Source organism: Schistocerca piceifrons, chromosome 1 (assembly GCF_021461385.2).
Source record: "Schistocerca piceifrons isolate TAMUIC-IGC-003096 chromosome 1, iqSchPice1.1, whole genome shotgun sequence".
In the NCBI taxonomy this organism is placed as follows: Eukaryota; Metazoa; Arthropoda; class Insecta; order Orthoptera; family Acrididae; genus Schistocerca; species Schistocerca piceifrons.
In genome coordinates, this window is record NC_060138.1 from 104,539,027 (window position 1) to 104,561,337 (window position 22,311).

Below are 22,311 nucleotides of genomic sequence, written 5' to 3' on the forward strand. Positions count from 1 at the left end.
AGTAAAAGGGAGCCAAAAAGAAAGTTGAGACTGTTCGCAGGTCAGCGACAGAATGCAGAACATTTCTAATAATACTCCAGCCATGTTCCCCAAGGGAGAGGAAAAAGAATAGCAAGAGGATAGACATACAGCACAGAAGGGAAAAAGTGCTGTAAAGGCTGGGGCCCCGTGGTAGCCAGGCACGAACCCGCCAAAGAGTGGGTGTGGTGGGTTTAGTGACATCTCTGAACAGTCAAAGGGACTGTGTCTGTGATACAATATTCACAGTCAAAGTCTGTCTTCAGGAGTTATGAGAACTGGGGTGATGCAAAAATGTTTTTGATGTGTGTAGATGCACGCAGTGTACTGTAAAATATTGTACTACACAGACAGCTGACGAACTGTGGCCTATTCAAATGGAACGGTCTTAGGTAAAAGCACGCTAGTGTTGTGGATACTCATCAGCGCCCCTCTATGTGAATAATGAGTCAAACACACAACAGAGGCGGTTAGTCTTTACATGCTTATACTTGTTTTATTATCAGAAAGAGTTATGATAGAATATTCTAAACGGAGTCCCTCTTTTAACAATAAATCCATAGTTGTGATGGGTGATCTAAAACTTTTGACCTGTAGTGCACCAATTGCCCTATAACAAACCAATATCACACCTTCTAACGTCACAAGCTTACCCAGCTACCCTAAATTAAAAACAGCATTAGAACCAGAAGGCTCTGGGTTTGAGTCCCGTCATGTTTAACTTTCAGTTAAGTTCCACGAGTTGAAGTCACTGTCGTAGCACAACTGGAACTATCGCATAATGCTAACACTTTTATCACCAGGTCCCAGCCCTGTACCTGGAAGGTTCAGGATTCGACTCCTATCATGTTCCAGGTTCTTACATTTCATCAGATACCCTCCACAGCATCAGCAGCAGCAGCAACAGCAGTTGGATTGAGGGCATGACTCGTACGCGTATGTAGGTATTGTTACTAATGTGCTCTTTGCATTAGACGTTACTGCCGAATTTCACTTCAACTGGATAAAATTTAAGAAAATTCAATATGGTAGGGGTCAAACCCAGAACCTTCCAGCTGCAGGGCTGAAACCTAGTGGCACCAGTGTAGACGTATTCGCTTTATTGCGATAGTCCAATTGTACTACGACACTGACATCACTTGTGAAAATTTGCTGAAAATTAAACGTGATGCGAATTGAATTCAGAGCCTTCCAGCTTCGATGCTGCTTTTAATTTGTGGTAAATGGGTAATACTGTGATGTCGTGGGGCGTGACCTTGGATTGTCGTATGATCTTTGACTGTCTTAGGTCAACTGTCTCACCTAGCGAGGTGGCGCAGTGGTTAGCACACTGAACGGTTCACACCCACGTCCGGCCATCCCGATTTAGGTTTTCCGTGATTTCACTAAATCCCTGAAGGCATCCGCCAGTTTGGTTCCTTTGAAAGGGAACGGCCGATTTCCTTCTCCACACTTCCCTAATGCGAGCTTGTGCTTCGTCTCTAATGACCTCGTTGTCGACGGGACGTTAAACACTAATCTCCTCCTCCGCCAACTGACTCAAAGTGAAAGTAGATCCGAGCAGTAAGTGTGTAACCTCTAACTGGGCCAGTAATGGTTTTCTTAATTTTATTCATTCTTGATTATGACAAAGTCAAGTGAAAGGAGTTCCATGTGTACGGACGTTAATGAAAACCAGCAAAGGAAGAATCATAAAACTATGTTAGGCTTCAGCTCTTGTAAAGCAGAGTAGATAGTCAATGGTTTCGTAACATTACTAAATCTGTATTTGCGTAGAGATTTCCGTATAGTTGAGAACAGGTTGCCAAAGGGCAGGTTTGAGCTAATTACCTTTCTTTGCCTCCAGTCTCAGTGCGACTCTTAGCCACAGAAGGAAAAGTTTTTTTAAGTGCGACATGGTTGCGTCCGAGTTATTTCGGAACAGAATAAAATAGACTCAAAACTTGCGTAACGTAATTAGATGCCCTTTATGTAGAAAAAATTTAACCGGCATGTTAACGTCAACCTCGACGCTATAATTGACATTTTCGCTAAGAAATTTGAGCTATTGGCACGTTTATGGACGAATGAAAACAGCAAATCGATTCTTGTCCGTGTATCTGATCTATTAAAAGGTTTAATACTACCTGTATTTATGCTGCTGAACACACAGTAAAATCTGCATCTGCTCATGCTTTCCTTTCAGACATCTCTGTCCCCTTCCTACTTTAGTAACCTGCAACCCATTCCCTTCTTCTTAGCATTATTCACCACCTCCTTCTACCCTCCCCCACTTTTATTGCCTGCTTAAAACTTCACCTGGCTGCCGTAATCGCGCCTCTGCGTGCAGAGCTTACCTCGTTTCGGTCTTCAGAACATCTCTAGACACAGGGAGAGCAGAGCGGGTGCTGCCATTTTTTCGAACCCGCTGCCTCGCCTCGACGGCGCCCAGAGGCATCGCTCCCTAATGTATTGATCCCGGCACAAATACTGGCCGAAGCTGACGCAACGGCGTTGAACACGTGCCACGCCACAAACCACACAGCTATGTTATTTTCACGCCTGCACGGCGGAGTACCTGTGGCTGAAATGGGGAATTCCTGACAAAGGCGAAGCACCAGTCGCTCTACAGTGAGCAGGCGGGGTCCAGTCATCCTTATCCTTCTTTAAGGTCCAATAATTCATCCTAAATTAATATAGACTGGGCAAGTCAATCGCAATGGTCGGAAAGCAACAGCATTCCTGGTAATGATAGGAGGAGGAACTGTTAAGCCATTCAAGTTGAGTGACACGTCTCGGCCACCCTGATTTCGTGCGCGGTGGTCCGACATTACTGTCGGACCACCGCGCACGAAATCAGGGTTACATGTTACAACCGCAAATAAATCACTAGTTGTACACAACTGAAGATATAGGTTAGTGTAGCCCTCATCTTACATCTACACTCGGTAAGCCACCTTATGATGGAGGGTACTTCTGGTTCCATTACCACTTTCAGTTTCCTCGTCAAGGATTATGGGTGAATCTCCGTATTAGCTCTAACTTCACAGATTTTTTCGTCGTGGTCATTTCGCGAGATTTTTGTTGGAGGAACTGACGTGTCGCCCAATAATTTCAACAGTAACGTTCCCGTGACACACAACGCTTCTCTTCTAGGGTCTGCCCCTGCAGTTCACTGAGCTTAGCGTTCTCGAGCTTACTAAATGACCCAATGCCGGAAAGTGCCTCTCTTCCTTTGGTTTTCCCTATTACTTGTATTAATACTACACTACTGGCCTTTAAAATTGTTACACCACGAAGATGACGTGCTACAGACGTGAAATTTAACCGACTGGAAGAAGATGCTGTGATATGCAAATGATAAGCTTCTCAGAGCATTCACACAAGGTTGGCGTCGGTGGCGACACCTATAACGTGCTGACATGAGGAAAGTTTCCAATCGATTTCTCATGCACAATCAGCAGTTGACCGGCGTTGCCTGGTGAAACGTTGTTGTGATGCCACGTGTAAGGAGAAGAAATGCGTACCATCACGTTTCCGACTTTGATGAGGGTCGGATTGTAGCCTATCGCGATTAAGGTTTATCGTATCGCGACATTGCTGCTCGCGTTTGTCAATATCCAATGACTGTTAGGAGAATATGTAATCGGTGGGTTCAGGTGGGTAATACGGAACGCCGTGCTGGATCCAAACGGCCTCGTATCACCAGCAGTCGAGATGACAGGCATCTTTTCCGCATGTCTGTAACGGATCGTGCAGCCACGTCTCGATCCCTGAGTCAACAAAAGGGACGTCTGCAAGACAACAACCATCTGCACGAACAGTTCGACTTCGTTTGCAGCAGCATGGACGATCAGCTCGGAGACCATGGCTGCGGTTACCCTTGACGCTGCATCACAGACAGGAGCGCCTGCGATGGTGAACTCAACGACGAACCTGGGTGCACGAATGGCAAAACGTCATTTTTTCGGATGAATCCAGGTTCTGTTTACAGCTTCATGATGGTCGCATCCGTGTTTGGCGACATCGCGGTGAACGCACATTGGAAGCGTGTATTCGTCATCACCAGGCGTGATGGTATGTGCTGCCACTGGTTACACGTCTCAGTCACCTCTTGTTCACATTGACGGCATTTTGAACAGTGGACGTTACATTTCAGATGTGTTACGACCCGTGGCTTTACCCTTCATTCGATCCCTGCGAAACCCTACATTTCAGCAGGATAATGTACGGCCGCATGTTGAAGGTCCTGTACGGGCCTTCCTGTATACAGAAAACGTTCGACTGCTGCCCTGGCCAGCACATTCTCCAGATCTCTCACCAATTGAAAACGTCTGGTCAACGGGGGCCAAGCAACTGGCTCGTCACAATAAGCTAGCCACTACTCTTGATGAACTGTGGTATCGTGTTGAAGCTGCATGGGCCTGTACATGCCATCCAAGCTCTGTTTGCTTCAATGCCCGGGCGTATCAAGGCCGTTATTATGGCCACAGGTGGTTGTTCTGAGTAACGATTTCTCAGGATCTATGCACCCAAATTGAATGAAAATGTAATCACATGTCAGTTCTAGTGTATTTGTCCAATGAATACCCGTTTATCATCTGCATTTCTTCGTGTAGCAATTTTAATGGCCAGTAGTGTACGTGGTAACGGCCCCAGACTAATGAGGAATACTGAAGAGTCTGTCGCACAGATGTTTTATTAGCATTTCTTTTGTGGAAGAGTTATATAACTTAAAATTCTCCCAACGAATCTGCCAAACATCTGCGTTCCTTTTTATGTAGTCACTCACACCAGATCACTCCTAACGATTAGCTCCAGGCATTTTACGGTTGTATTGTACTCTACCTGTGCATCTACAAAGATACTCCGCAAGCCACCGTACGGCGTGTGGCGGAGGGTAGGTACCCCGTACTATTTTTATAGTCATTTTCTTTCCTGTTCCACTCGCAAATAGAGAGAAGGAAAAACGACTGTTTATGTGCCTCCGTACGAGCGCTAATTTCTCGTATCTTAACTTCGTGGTCCTGTATTTTGGTGGCAGTAGGATCGTTCTGCAGTCAGCTAGAAATGTCGGTTTTCTAAATTTTCTCAACGGTGTTCCTCGAAGTTCGCCTGCCCTCCAGGGATTCCTATCTGGGTTCCCGAAACATCTCTGTAACACTTGCGTTTTGATCGAACCTACCGGTAGCAAATCAGCCCACCTCTGAATTGCTTCGATGTCTTTCCTTTAATCCGACCTGGTACGGATCCCAAACACTACAATAGTATTCAAGAATAGGTCGCATTAGTGTCCTACATGTGGTCTGCTTTACAGATAAACCACATTTTCCTAAAATTCTCCCCATAAATCGAAGTCGAACATTCGTCTTCCCTACCACAATCCTCAGATTTTTGTTCCATTTCGTATCACTTTACAACGTTACACCCAGATATTTAAACGATGTGACTTGTGCCAAAAGCTACACTACTAATGTTGTATCCGAATATTACGGTTTGTTTTTCGCAGTCATTCGCATTAATTCACATTTTTTCTACATTTGGAGTTATCTGCCATTCATCACACCAACCGGAAATTTTGTTAGAGTCATCCTGTATTCTCCTACAGCCACTGAGCTTCAACACCTTCCCTTAACCACAGCAATACCACCCAACAACCGTCAAATCATTTATGTATACTGAAAATAATAGCGGTCCTGTCACACTCATCTGGGGCACTCCTCACGATACTATCGTGTCTGATGAACACTCACTGCCAAGGGTGACGTACCGGGTTCCGTTACTTAAAAAGTCCTCAAGCCACTCACATGTCTGTGAACCTATTTCATATGCTCAAATAACTTCGTGAACAGCCTGCAATGGGGAACCTTGTCAAATGCTTTCCGGAAATCTAGAAGTGTAATCTGCCTGTTGCCCCTCATTCATAGTTCACATCAGAAAATGGCAAGGTGAATTTTGCGCAAGTGATGCTTTCTAAAAACATGCTGATTCGTAGGCGTAAGCTTCTCTTGTGTCAAGAAAATTTATTGCATACGAACTGAGAATATGTTCAAGGAGTCTGCGGCAAAAAAGTTCGGGATATTGCTCTGTTAACTAATGGCAATGAATCCCTTTGACAATTTATGGGCGTAGTTATGCTTCTTTACTTACAGTGTCAACCGCCAGTCTCTGCACCAATTATCGATAAGTTAAGAGTTTTCAATAGACTCGTGGCTTTGCTTTCGACAGCTAACAGTCTCACGCTGCTTCAGACATTATCCACCAGATCAGTGGTCGTGACACTATTTTGCTACAGACCCATTACTGAGATTGTGGGGGTCCCCAATATAATAGACAAAGTAAGGGCGCGATAAACTGTACGCCAGATCATTGATTTAATTTCGTACTCCTTGCTATAAGTATGCACCACATCTGAAGACCAAGTCCATTATGCGCATTCACGAATCGAAGTTATTCCCATTTGAAATCTATAACATAGCAGCTAATCGGTGAGAATTGCGCATGCCCCTGTGTTGTTAGTAACTAAAGACAATAACCGGCAACATTACTTATATCACGGACGAATTCACTAACGTCAATTACAATTAAGCGCGCGTGAAAATAAGAGGACTACTTGGAAATCAAGTTCCGATCGGTCACTAAATGGAAACCACTGTAAAAATCAAAATTGTTTTATTTGCAACAGTTAGCTACACCTTCCAGTTACTTCTCTACATAGTCGCCGCTCCGATTTAAGACATTTGTCGTAACGTTGTTCCAACTTTGTAATACTCTCCGTCATAGAAAGCGCCAATACTCCACCCCAGTATACAGCTCGTTGACTGTGCGAAAGTGTTGTCTTCAAAGCCAGCAGTTCATTTGAGCAGAGATGAAACTCAGTGGCAGCCAGTTACAGGCTATATTGTGAGTGATCAAACACTGCCCATCGAAAACGCTGCAGGCGTATCTTCAACGCCCCTCCAGAGTATGGCCGAGACTAGTCATGGAGGAGGAACCGCATGAGAGTAGTGTGATGTGGGCTGCATGACATCAGGCCAAATCTCTCACTACGCCCTCATACTTGCCGGGAGACGCTATTTCCTGAGCATCTTCAAGTGTTCACTGGGCACAACTGAAAAGAGCGACGTGACGCGATCTATGGACTTACGAGAGGCATTGCCCAACACATCTGTGAAAAGCTTCGTCGGATTTTCACAGTAGTTTCCATTTCGCGACCCACACTACCAAACTGCCTGTGATCGAAGGTCAGCAACACTAACCCCACGACCACAAGCTGTTAATGCATATCAGTGGCTTTATTCTGAACAGTGATGCTCGACAGTATTAAAATAAAACGTGGATCTCCTAAAAATATTAAATAGCGTTGAATTGACAAAGAAAACAATTTATAGTTAGGCTCAACTTAAATTTTATAATGTTTGTACGTGCAATGACAGCTGCCCTCATGTCTACCTGTTGCCCGTGGCTGGGCCTAGACTTCAAATGTATCAGGAGCTACAAGAGACACATGACGCTCAGTGGCTAAAATGCGAAGGGATTGTGACTGATATTAGTATTCAAATATCGATTAAATGTGTTGAAGTTTGTACAGGGATTGTATTCATTACAATGAATCTTATTACGTAGAAAATACGAAACGATAAGTTACTTTCGTATTTATAATATGTATAATACGGCTGTGAAACTCAGGCTGCATGGGTAAGTTTTGGGCCGCAGTTTGACGACTATCGCAGTAGATCCTTTGAATAATGATGTATGTGAAGGCCCTGTAACACAACACTTCACTTCACTTCACCGATATAAACCTATATGTGTGTGCATCTGCTTCCCTCCGAGTCAATTTTCACCACATTTCTGCGCAGAACTGATTGTACGGAACTCTCACATTACAGTTCTACAACAGAATCCCCTTTTTAAGTTAACTGAACATTTACACTACACGTCGCTATCTTGTAAGTGGATCATAAAGCATAACGGTCTCGGCAATAATACTGAAAGTGAAGGCAGCTCTGGGACGCCATGCAAACAGATTACACTAATACTTCCATTTTCGTGAAAGCCTTTCCAAATTGGGAAGGTCAGTAAATTATACCTAGGCTACTGGATTGTCGTTGTATCATTTCGAAGTTGCCCATGCCATCTCATAATGAACTGATTCTCAGATACATGACCAAGAACACAAACTATATTCAACTCAATAATTAGGTTGCAAATGTACGCACTACATACCTAGACTTGTCTGCCAGTTCTCGAGTCAGGAAACAAATACGGCTTTTGTTTATCCAGAATGTAGCTGACATTGACTGTGTACTGCATATCTTACATGCTATATTCTCTTTCTGGCCTTTTTACAGTACCTTCACGCTGTCAGAGTGTTAACCTGGCTTTGGCGACGTTAAAGGGTGACCCAATGCCCTTCCTGTCGCCTCGCCTCGCCTCGCCTCGCCTCCCCCCCCCCCCCCACCCCCACCCCTCCCCCCGTCCTTATGAAATTTGTGTCCCATCTGTCTGCATCTAGTGTTATTCTAAACAAAGTGAAAGAACGAAACTTCCTGGCAGATTAAAACTGTGTGCCGGGCCGAGACTCGAATTCGGGACCTTTGCCTTTCGCGGGCAAGTTTTAATCTGCCAGGAAGTTTCATATCAGCGCACACTCCGCTGCAGAATGAAAATCTCATTCTGGAAAGTGAAAGAACGTTTTCGGAAGATTTTCGAATCGTGGAACTGATGTGGCATGTGGGTACCTGCCCAATATTCACCTAGTCCAGTTATCGTTAAACGTCAAACGGACCACATTATTTGTGTGGACCACGGTTCTCAGTCTCAGCAGACGTCAATTAACAGTAAGAGCTTAAGAGTAAGTGTTCTGCTCGGTAACGAACTAAAACATTTAGACAGTAATATTTTAGGATGTGCTCGATTTTAATTAACGCTGGTGAATTCGACCGCTTACCTCACAGGCAGAGAGGTAAGTAGAGCGACCACTGGGAGGTTAGAGGGTGTGGAAGGGGGAATGGCTTATTGTTTGTCTTGCAGTACTGACAATTCGCGAGCGTGTGCGACAGCTGATATGGAACAAATTGTGACAAGGAACAGAAGAAGAATGGCTTCATGAATGTGCATTACAGAGATGATTCTCTTTAGATGCTGTACCTAAATGTAGCAAGGCTGTTGTAACACAATGCACTGAGTATAAGAAAAATTAAATTCAAAACATTTAGTGAACAGTTATGACCGTGTCTCATATTGCATTTAATGATAAGTACAACTGTTATTAATCAGTAATAATCTAATTACACACACAACGCAGCAGCACTTCGTCAGGAAAATACAGTGTCACAATGTCGGGATCGCTGAGGGTGAAACAGAACAAACGACACCAAGTGTTTTTAATGGTGCCGACTTCTAACGATTAGTACTTGGAAGCCACTGGCCAATTTATCGCGCCCTCACTGTAGCTCGTCTATCGGGGGATGATAACATGCTAACTTACGTACTTTGCCTATTGATAAGATCGGTACATATGGGGCACGAGGTGCCGCCCCATCGGTGTCAGTATTGGCTCTTGAACAAGGAAGTTTGACGACCCCGACCTAGTAGGATGTGGGAAACCGCATAAATACATCCACGCAGACTCCTGCCCTTGCTCTTAATCTGCTGGGCGGATTCGATCCGGGCCTGGTGGCCTCCCGTAATTCCGAAAGCGCCGTGCTAAACTGCATGGGTATTTGGATGGATCATACCTCACATGCACGCGCTTTAACATTTTGTATATGCTGTACGTAGTTTAGTAGTTCTCTCATGGGTCTACACGGTCATCGACAAAGAGTCTTCATTATGCTCTTACATTACAACCCTTTCAGGATTCTAGCATCAATCCTATGAACACGTCCAAACCAGACTTCTCTCACTTAAGTAATCGTACCGTGAGAATAATTAACACACACACACACACATGCAAATAAATTTTACTGCATCTCAGTTCACATCCTTAGCTACGTTTCAACAGTTGGCCAATACCGATCATACGTATTTTCACTCTATACAATGTTCTTACAGTAGTCATAGAAGCATAATTCCGGAAGTGACAGGAGCTTCGTGGTTAGACTGCCGTATCTAATCAGTTAGGATTGTTGATTGATTAATTAATTTGGGAGAGGAGACCCAACAGCGAGGTCATCGGATGACAGAAGTATGAGGAAGACGGTGGTGCCCTTTCGGAGGAACCATGCAGCATTTGCATGAGGCGATTTAGGGAAAACGTGTAGAAACTAAATTAGGATAGCCGGGCGCGTGTTTGAACCGTCTTCCTCCCGAATGCGAGTCCAGCATACTAACCACAGCGCAACCTCGCTCTGTTCCAGTCCGTTAGCTAGGAACTCATTTAGGGCTGAACAGACATAAGGGGAAGGTGGAGGCTCTATATTCCACATTAAATACTGTCTTATGCCCAGTTACGGCTATCAAACTGTTTTCATGCGAAACAAATTTCAAGTGAATTGGGATGAATCAGTCCCATTAAGTTACTCTCTGCGATGGGGGGGAGGGAAATTAAACATCTCGTCTACTATCATGTCTTTAGAGACCGCGAGGAAAGGATGTGGAATGAAATCGGCCGTGCGCTTTCAATGGACCCGTCTTGGCACTTTCCTTAAGCGATTAAAGGAAATCACGCAAAACCTAAAAATGTGGAAGGGATAGTCGTGTGTCTGAACAGTAGGTATCCACACACTGCGAAGAAGACAGGTCTAACAACGCAGTCGTGGAGCAGGCCACATCGCTTTCGAGGGACCACGAATGTGAGGGCGTGTTTCACTTTGTTGCTGCGCTCTCAAATGGTGACATCAATTTCTCCTCCGGCTTAACCATACGTGCCGTACACTCTTATGGATATTTTGAATATTAGTTTTTGCTACACCCAATGATAAACTACGAGCAGTAGACTTTTCAGGATTCCTAATACAAGACTGGCAAACTGCGTCCTCTTATCAGACAACTCAGACTGAACCTACAGTGATAAAAACGCTGCTGAGCTATTAGATGTAAACCAACAATCCTATTAATTGGGCGGAGGGAAAAATTTATAACGTTTACTAAATTTGAACGAAAGTTCGAAATGTCATTGTAAAGTTACGTTGCGACGACATCCATGTCTATCACGATCACCACACATCAAGTAGGTTTTAGGAAGATACTAATTCACTTCTGCACCAACGGATGTTTTATGTAATCTTACTCCGTTTATTAACATCTGCAAGCGTATTGTGAGCTAGCAGATGTCCACCAACTAGCACCTCATGATTTTCATTTAATCGTTTGACTCGCAGTGTGTTGGAAGTCTTTCTAGTTGAAGTCACAGATTTCGATATGCAGTGAGTAACTAACCTTTTTTTCCTTGTTTAATTTCTCACTAAAGTTAGTACTGATCAAAATCAGAAACCAGTCCTATAAACATATGTTAGAAATGAAAACTTACGGAGCACCCTGTAAAGGGTCTATGCGGTCGATTGTTGTCGCACACAATGCCTTTAAATCTTCTCCGTGCCAGTCAAGTAAAAATATGGTTCTTTCTACCAAAGCACTCAAATGTATGGACTTATTAAGCCGTAGGACGCATAGCAAATGAGAGGATCCATAGTCTTCCAGCATTCATAATCAATGCTACTTTCTTCGAGAGTAGCATTCCACAATAGGATGTTTGCAGCATATATAACAGCGCTTGTTAATGTCGCCGGTTATCTGCATGGCCCCATGAATCTGTCAATCGCAATTGCTGCCCATAAGTTGCAATTATAGCGAAAGCAATGTCTCAGGTCTACTCGCTTATTCTATGTTAGTTCCGCCTCATTCGTGTACAAGGAAACAGGGCAAATATTGTTATGGCAATATGTTACCCAATCCCTTCTCGTCGTCTTCCCACATTGCTGGTCTGCGTACCACACATAGATTAGTTTGCTGCAGTCACTTGTTTTCCACTTCTCATTAATGCAGCTATCTGTGAAAAAACGCGGATGTTGAAACACATCGCCTCCCCCCACATCATACTCAAGGGCGACAAACGCTTGATCTGTCGAATTTACGGTCGCAACCTGACTGGGGCTAAGGAGCCGTGTACAGCTATCTGTGCACGCACATATGTGGGGAGGGGGGAGTAAACCTATGCAATGAGGCTGTGGGTGCAACCACAACGGAGGGGTATCTGTTGAGAGGCCAGACAAACGTGTGGTTCCTGAAGAGGGGCAGCAGCCTTTTCAGTAGTGGCAGGGGCAACAGTCTGGATGATTGACTGGTCTGGCCTCGTAACACTAACCAAAACGGCCTTGCTGTGCTGGTACTGCGAACGGCTGAAAGCGACAGGAAACTACGGCCGTAATTTTTCCCGAGGGCATGCAGCTTTACTGTATGGTTAAATGATGATGGCGTCCTCTTGGGTAAAATATTTCGCAGATAAAATAGTTCCCCATTCGGATCTCCGGGCGGGGACTAATCAGAACGACGTCGTTATCAGGAGAAAGAAAACTGGCGTTCTACGGATCGGAACGTGGAAAGTCAGATCCCTCAATCGGGCAGGTAGGTTAGAAAATTTAGAAAGGGAAGTGGATAGGTTAAAGTTAGATATAGTGGGAATTAGTGAAGTTTGGTGGCAGGAAGAACAAGACTTCTGGTCAGGTGAATACAGGGTTATAAATACAAAATCAAATAGGTGTAATGCAGGAATAGCTTTAATAATGAATAGGAAGATAAGAATCCGGGTAAGCTATTACAAACAGCGAAGTGAACGCATTATTCTGGCCAAGATAGATACAAAACCCACACCTACCACAATAGTACAAGTTTATATGCCAACTAGCTCCACAGATGAAGAGATTGATGAAATGTATGATGAGATAAAAGAAATTATTCACATAGTGAAGGGACACGAAAATTTAATAGTCATGGGTGACGAATTCAATAGTAGGAAAAGGAAGAGAAGGAAATTTAGTAGATGAATATGGAATGGGAGTAAGGAATTAAAGAGGAAGCCGCCTGATAGAATTTTGCACAGAGCGTAACTTAATCATAGCTAACACTTAGTTCAAGAATGATAAAAGAAGGTTGTATACATGGAAGAAGCCTGGAGATACTGGAAGGTATCAGATATATTATATAAAGACAGAGATTCAGGAAGCAGGATTTAAATTGTTAAGACATTTCCAGGGGCAGATGTGGACTCTGACCGCAATCTATTGGTTATGAACTGTAGATTAAAACTGAAGAAACTGCAAAAAGGTGGGAATTTAAGGAGATGGGACCTGGATAAACTGAAAGAATCTGAGGTTGTACAGAGTTTCAGGGAGAGCATAAGGGAACAACTGACAGGAATTGGGGAAAGAAATATAGTAGGAGAATGGGTAGTTTTGATGGATGATGTAGTGAAGGCAGCAGAGGATCAAGTTGGTAAAAAGACGAGGGCTAGTAGAAATCCGTGGGTGACAGAAGAAATATTGAATTTAATTGATGAAAGGAGAAAATATAAAAACGCAGTAAATGAAGCAGGCAAAAGGGAATGCAAACGTCTCAAAAATGAGATCGACAGGAAGTGCAAAATGGCTAAGCAGGGATGGCTCGAGGACAAATTTAAGGATGTAGAGGCATATATCACTAAGGGTAAGATAGATACTGCCTACAGGAAAATTAAAGAGACCTTTGGCGAAAAGAGGACGACTTTATGAATATCAAGAGCACAGATGGAAACCAAGTACTAAGCAAATAAGGGAAAGGTGGAAGGAGTGTATAGAGGGTCTATACAAGGGTGATATTCGTGAGGACAATATTATAGAAATGGAAGAGAATGTAGATGACGATGAAATGGGAGATATGATACTGCATGAAGACAGAGTACTGAAAGATCTAAGCCGAAACAAGGCCCCGGGAGTAGACAACATTCCATTAGAACTAATGACAGCCTTGGGAGAGCCAGGCCTAACAAAACTACCATTTAGTGAGCAAGATGTTTGAGACAGGCGAAATACCCACAGACTTCAAGAAGAATATCATAATTCCAAACCCAAAGAAACCAGGTGTTGACAGATGTGAAAATTACCGAACAATCGGTTTAATAAGTCACGGCTGCAAAATACTAACACGAATTCTTTACAGTCGAATGGAAAAACTGGCAAAAGCCGACCTCAGGGAAAGATCAGTTTGGATTCCGCATAAATGTTGGAACACGTGAGGCAATACTGATCCAACTACTTATCTTAGAAAAAAGATTACGGAAAGGCAAACCTACGTTTCTAGCATTTGTAGACTTAGACAAAGCTTTTGCAATGTTGATTGGAATACTCTCTTTCAAATTCTGAAGGTGGCAGGGGTAAAATACAGGGAGCGAAAGGCTATTTACTATTTGTACAGAAACCAGATGGCAGTTATATGAGTCGAGGGGGCATGAAAGGGAAGCAGTGGTTGGGAAAGGAGTGAGACAGGGTTGTAGCCTCTCCCCGATGTTATTCAATCTGTATGTTGAGCAAGCAGTAAAGGAAACAAAAGGAAAGTTCGGAGTAGGTATTAAAATCTATGGAGAAGAAATAAAAACTTTGAGGTTCGCCGATGACATTTTAATTCTGTCAGATAGCAAAGGACCTGAAAGAGCAGTTGAAGGGAATGCATAGTGTCTTGAAAGGAGGATATAAGATGAACATCAACAAAAGCAAAACGAGGATAATGGAATTTAGTCGCGTGATGCTGAGGGAATTAGATTAGGAAATGAGACATTAAAAGTAGTAACAGAGGTTTGCTATTTGGGGAGCAAAATAACTGATGATGGTTGAAGTAGAGAGGATATAAAATGTAGACTGGCAATGGCAAGGAAAGCGTTTCTGAAAAAATGAATTTGTAAACATCGAGTTTAGATTTAAATGTCAGGCAGTCGTTTGTGAAAGTATTTGGGTGGAAGTGAAACGTGGGCGATAAATAGTTTAGACAAGAAGAGAATAGAAGCCTTCGAAATCTGGTGCTACAGAAGAATGCTGAAGATTAAATAGGTAGATCACATAACTAATGAGGAGGTATTGAATAGAATTGGAGAGAAGAGAAATTTGTGGCACAATTTGACTAGAAGAAGGGATCGGTTGGTAGGGCATATTCTGAGGCATCAAGGAATCACTAATTTAGTATTGGAGGGCAGCATGGAGGGTAAAAATTATAGAGGGAGACCAGGGTGTAGGTTGCAGTAGGTACTGGGAGATTAAGCTTGCACAGGATAGAGTAGCATGGAGAGCTGCGTCAAACCAGTCTCTGGACTGAAGACAACGACAACAACAACAACAACAACAACGTGACTTAGATAATTTCGACGTTAGAGATTTTTTTGTCAATAAATTCAAATGTTATGAAATGATGGCAAGGGGTTGATTAATTCAGTCTTCACGTAGAATTTTAAATTTGCTCTCGAATAAGTTGTAATTTTTACTGTTTCGTGTTCTGTGTTGACAGATAATGTAGGCCATTAGTAGCGATATTTACTATCCTCATTACTTACACCACCTTGGAATTGGATTTTACAAAACGGCCTCATTTATCATTGCAACGTCAACAATCACGAACATGTTAAGTCTTGGTTTTGACTGATTTTTATTCACTGGAGACTTTTACAATGCTTAGTTTCCTTTGTTACCGACGTATTAAATGTTTCAGTTCTTAGATTTTTTTAAAGTTAAAAGTTAATGCTGTTTCATTTTTAGTATCAATTTTCCGAATGTCCTGATGATCTAGTTTGCGTGCGGTGCACTGGCATTAGTACATTCACCTTTCGGGAACAGCCGTTTCGTCAGCTCTCAAAGGAGATACCTCAATGTTGCACAACGTCGTGAGTACATATAGTATCAAAATGTGGTTCATCTTTGGTCTGAGATGCTCCATCACTCTTTCAGCATCTACGTATACGGCAACAGTGCTGCGTAGAAACGCTTAGCAAACCACTTACCTTCAGGTCTTGTGTTTCTTGTACAATCAAAATTTTTGTGGTATAGTGCCAACAGTTCGTAACTTTCTTGATTTTTCTCTTCCTATAGCAGTTCAGTTCAAAAAAAATGGGTCCTTAATTTCGGATTTGACATGACTCATGTTAGCGTCCATGGTTTACGGAGGAAGGAAAAATATTATTACAGAAGTAAAACAATGCTGTTACACGGCAGATGCTTCCGTAGTAGGGGTTTCGCGTTACCAAATCCTGGAGCCTAATTACACGGGACCAAGGTGTGCCCCCGCAAATTGAGGTCATTAGCAGAAAATGTCTGATTCACACTCTGCAATTTCTCGGAACTGTTCTGATGACGATCTGGTGTTCGTGTTTGGTTTGTGAGAGAATCAGCCCCACACACACACACACACACACACACACACACACATCTGTTCCTTGTGGGTCAACTATCGCTTGGGTGTACAAAGCAGTTTCATTGAGGGCTGCTGCCACTTCTTCTTTCGTTACACGCCAGAACCTTTCATTGTTCTGTTCGTTTGCACGTAGAAATTAATACCATGTCTGCCTTCTATGGTACCCTAATTAGTTTCCGATTACTTGGCCTGACTCTTTGCCCACTAGGTCTCCAAAAGTTCTACTAAACCCATTCGTAGTGCCCTTTTTCCGCTTACAAGCCTCTGACAGGCAGATGTAAACATCACATGGCAGATAGGGGGGTGCTGGCTGGCTACCTAGCTGTATCTGATGTAACAGTCGAGCCTCATAATAGTATCTTTCTAAGTGACAGTTTGCATCAGTAGCAAGAGCAATTATGTGAATGATTTCTTTCTAAGTGACAGTTTGCATCAGTAGCAAGAGCAATTATGTGAATGATTTTTCATTCTACCTGATCTACACTAGAGAAGTCACATTACGGATGGGTATAGGTACAGGCACACGGACTATGTTCACCTTTAAATAATACTTCCCACGACCTTTGGTATGCATTAATATGTCTGCTACCATTTAAAATAGTAAAATTCAAAGAATTCTCACAGAACTGTCTCTTAGTGAAGGAGGTGTTCCACTGTTCACAGTGTATCTTACCACTGCAGGTTAATAATACATCATTCAGTTTTTCTTCACATACTGGAGAAGCTGCCACTGCCAGTTCTCGTTCCTGTATTTGAATATCAGTCAGTGCCATCATCACGCCTCAGCAAAGTATTTGAAAAGCAACTGTACCAGGATATTCATTACTTTAAAGAAGATTAACTATCCTTGGGCATTGTCTAGGAATCTGAAGAAGTTCATGTGCTGATACAATGTCTGAAGCACTACTTGGAAATAGCTGCAATTTAATTAACCAGGAATACACTACTAAGGGCTACTAATGACTTGACAATTACCATATGGAGCTCCCTTCCTGTGTGATGCTGCATTGGTTGGCAGCCAGCCAAGTTAGTCTCCAATTACTTCTTCGGAGTGGTGGAAGAAACTATTCCGGTATCTTAGTACCATACAGACCTGGTGTGTACAGAAGGCTGTGACGATCGCGAAGAATACACACAAGTCATACTTGCAACTGTGCAGGCACTCATTTTTATATAAGTATTCTGTCATTACTTGCAAAATAGTTGAACTTGGCTGAGTGTAAATTTGACTGGCAAGGTACAAAGCAACATGAAGCCATTAAAAATGTTTGTGTTCCTTGCTGCTTATGCCTAACAGGCTGAAAAAACCGTTCAGGATATTGCGAAGGTAACAATATCCATGGAAATTCCAAATTCACTCCGCAACCTTGTTTGTTTGCTTCCATAGCTTATGTAAAGTAATACAACACTTATATAAATACCAAATTACTTTGAATCTGTTGCAACAAATTTTCCTTTCCAGCAACTGCGCTTTACGGGCAATATTATGCAGCCTCTAAAGAACACTAGGACCTTTACAAAGAAGAACATGTTGAAGAACTATGGGGTAAGTTCAGCAATGACCACTACCTACTGACGATAGAATCTGCAGTAGTATCTAAGGCCAGCTGTGCTGCATTACATTGTCACAAATTATTATTATTATTATTATTATTATTACTATTATTATTACTATTATTATTATTACTATTACTATTACTACTATTATTACTATTACTACTATTATTACTATTATTATTATTATTATTATTATTATTGAGGAGGAATGGTCATTCAGTGATATGACAGGATTGATAATTTGAAGCAAATGTCTCAAACATGGGCTCTGAAATGCATTCCCCAGAAGCTATGAGCACTTGTTAAGTGGAAGCTGTGTGTTACATAGTAGGTTAAAATTAACCAGTGTTCATAGCTCTTAAGGTATGCATCTGATCCCTCATTTACTACACTTTTGCTTGAAATTATTGTTCCTGTCATATTCTTGACTAGTGAGCATCCCTTCTGGGACACACTGGATTTAGGAGAACATTATTTAAAGGTGTCTCAAGCTAGACACCACATGGGTTACTAAAGCAGTACGTTTGGTGTATAATGTTACTAGTTACCTCCTAATATGTTGTCTGTCCTTTGTTCTCCCACTTTATGAGTCATTTCCAATCAAGACATTCTTATTTAAACATTACTTGCCAACTTAAAAAAATACTATAAAAATATGAACTCACTGATATACACTCCTGGAAATTGAAATAAGAACACCGTGAATTCATTGTCCCAGGAAGGGGAAACTTTATTGACACATTCCTGGGGTCAGATACATCACATGATCACACTGACAGAACCACAGGCACATAGACACAGGCAACAGAGCATGCACAATGTCGGCACTAGTACAGTGTATATCCACCTTTCGCAGCAATGCAGGCTGCTATTCTCCCATGGAGACGATCGTAGAGATGCTGGATGTAGTCCTGTGGAACGGCTTGCCATGCCATTTCCACCTGGCGCCTCAGTTGGACCAGCGTTCGTGCTGGACGTGCAGACCGCGTGAGACGACGCTTCATCCAGTCCCAAACATGCTCAATGGGGGACAGATCCGGAGATCTTGCTGGCCAGGGTAGTTGACTTACACCTTCTAGAGCACGTTGGGTGGCACGGGATACATGCGGACGTGCATTGTCCTGTTGGAACAGCAAGTTCCCTTGCCGGTCTAGGAATGGTAGAACGATGGGTTCGATGACGGTTTGGATGTACCGTGCACTATTCAGTGTCCCCTCGACGATCACCAGTGGTGTACGGCCAGTGTAGGAGATTGCTCCCCACACCATGATGCCGGGTGTTGGCCCTGTGTGCCTCGGTCGTATGCAGTCCTGATTGTGGCGCTCACCTGCACGGCGCCAAACACGCATACGACCATCATTGGCACCAAGGCAGAAGCGACTCATCGCTGAAGACGACACGTCTCCATTCGCCCCTCCATTCACGCCTGTCGCGACACCACTGGAGGCGGGCTGCACGATGTTGGGGCGTGAGCGGAAGACGGCCTAACGGTGTGCAAGACCGTAGCCCAGCTTCATGGAGATGGTTGCGAATGGTCCTCGCCGATACCCCAGGAGCAACAGTGTCCCTAATTTGCTGGGAAGTGGCGGTGCGGTCCCCTACGGCACTGCGTAGGATCCTACGGTCTTGGCGTGCATCCGTGCGCCGCTGCGGTCCGGTCCCAGGTCGACGGGCACGTGCACCTTCCACCGACCACTGGCGACAACATTGATGTACTGTGGAGACCTCACGCCCCACATGTTGAGCAATTCGGCGGTACGTCCACCCGTCCTCCCGCATGCCCACTATACGCCCTCGCTCAAAGTCCGTCAACTGCACATACGGTTCACGTCCACGCTGTCGCGGCATGCTGCCAGTGTTAAAGACTGCGATGGAGCTCCGTATGCCACGGCAAACTGGCTGACACTGACGGCGGCGGTGCACAAATGCTGCGCAGCTAGCGCCATTCGACGGCCAACACCGCGGTTCCTGGTGTGTCCGCTGTGCCGTGCGTGTGATCATTGCTTGTACAGCCCTCTCGCAGTGTCCGGAGCAAGTATGGTGGGTCTGACACACCGGTGTCAATGTGTTCTTTTTTCCATTTCCAGGAGTGTATAAGATGTAACAAACTTTAGGACAGTGAGCATATCACAACGACGCAACTGAAGTGATTAGCATGGGAACACACACTTCTGAACATTTAAATTATTATTTTATTTTAAATATAACATTTTCACTGACAATTAAAATTCCACATGTCAGTGAATTAAATATCTTTTATCATCCACCTGAAGGGCACTCCTTATAACTTATTTAATAGCATTCAGTGATTGAGCAATATATGAATGTGTCATCAAAATCCTGTAAGAAAAGGCTGTCAGCCATATCAGAATACACCTTGGTGGTTGAAAGTTCTAGTTTTCATGATAGCAAATGGAGAACAATGTTTGTCAATTGAATTGTAGTTCACTGAAACCAACAAGTCTGTTGGAGTTAGTGATTGACAACATGTCAGGAAAATAGTATTGGGTCATCTTACACAATACTACTGAGTCACACAATTTAATCTTTCATTTAACCATGAAACAAATCTAAACCATCAAATAAGCTAGCAATTGGGACGTACAGAATATATGTAACACTAAAATCTTAACACCACAAAACAAATTTACAAGTGCGACTCTTTAAGCAATAACAGTTATGCTCCAAATTTTTTGCGGGTACACTTGCTTTGAAACCAGAAGATAGACACATTTTCTTTGTGAGCCTGTTAAATAATTCAAGTGATTATTGTCAACACACACTGAGCACTATATCAACATATCACCTAACAATGCTCAAAAGTAGCAAAGTATTTTTTGTGATATGCAAAAAATGGTACACTGACACTGAAATTCCATTGCATACAAACATAAATAACTATACACCAGGTATAATCAAAAACAATACTTGTAATTGTAGAAGCAAGTTAAAAATATTACTTCCAGACAATCTATAATGTTTAACTTGCTTAAAAAAAAAATTCACCGAAGTTAACTGATGAGTCGCATAATTTTCCCATCTTTTAACATTGAGCAACAGAAATTAAAGAAATGTGTGTTGAAAGCTATATTTTCTCGATAGTTTAATTTTGCTAGATAATTGAAGACTTTAAAATCACACACACTTGATATCCTGTAATTAAGACTGCCCTTTCACAAGTTTATGTACAACCAGGCCACCGAGTTGTGAAAGTACTGTTCCACATGTGATTACAGATGCCGAGAAATAAATATTAAGACATGCTATTTTGTCTAAACTGACATGATGAGACCGTGGCTGTGTACAATTAATGCAGGTTAATTCTTACAAAGAAGAAGACTACTACTTTGCAAGAATTAACCTACATTAATATTAAGAGAAAAATTTGATACATGGCACGGAATCTGAGTCAATTAGCACTGAAGTTAGCCACTCTGACCACTGTCCATGCAAATTCAATCGACCTGCCAGGTACAATTAGTATCAGTCATTCTCATAGTGTAGATGATAGGCCACAATAATGCTCAGTCTCTGGTGATAATTCTTAATCTCTGGCATGGGTTCATTTCTTACTGCCATCCAATGTCCAATTTTTTATTGCTCTCTTGCTTAGTTTTAGGAAACGAAATGGTACTTTAATTTGCATGCCCAAAGGTCTGATTGGTTAACTTCAATGCCAATTAACCTGTATTGAAATGTTTTCTTAACAATTATTTCTCATCACATCATACCCTGCAATGCCCTTACAAGCTTATCAGATTTTTTCTGACCACTGTGTATATTTTCTGTTTCCAACCGATGAATAAGTCCACGGATGAATGAAACACACTACAGCAGAACATTTTGTTCATTGTCTACAATTGCTTGACTGTTTATATCAGGTCTCAACAACCTAAATGAGGGCTAGTTTTTCCATGAATGGAACATTTGCTGTTATGGTGGCTAAAGTGTTCCCACTGTAGGACAGTGGTAAAACCAACTTTTAAGGAAAATTTCCCACTAAAAATCTTACATCCTAGTTATTCCTAGCACACAGTGCCAGAATAGGATAAATCTGTGATTCAGTATGTCCCCGTCAAACACTCCTCCACTTCAGATTCCAGGAGACAGGACCAAGTGCCCATGCTATGCCCGACCCTACCGCCTCAAGGACCCAGGCTCCTGTAGACACCTGCGACTGTAGCACATGTTGTGTCCAGCTCTTACACATCAGCTTATTAATTCTGTGAACATGAGAAGCCGTTTCTTTCTTGAAGTGTGTTTCACAAGCAAATACTCACCAATGCTTTGTACCACTATACACTTTTCTCTCCCTCCCAATGACATATGTATCTACATTATTTCACTGTATTGTGTAAATTGAAACAATGTAACTAAGATATT

At 42.7% G+C, this 22,311-nt stretch overlaps 1 protein-coding gene across 1 annotated transcript in view; it reads left to right on the forward strand.

The window, feature by feature from the left end:
• LOC124792078 overlaps window positions 1-22,311 on the forward strand; it is a 181,090-nt gene that overhangs the window by 140,383 nt on the left and 18,396 nt on the right. Inside the window, exon 2 of the mRNA XM_047257909.1 lies at window positions 17,834-17,917. Within this exon, the coding sequence (XP_047113865.1) occupies window positions 17,834-17,917 (84 nt within the window). The remainder of the gene's footprint in view (window positions 1-17,833; window positions 17,918-22,311) is intronic.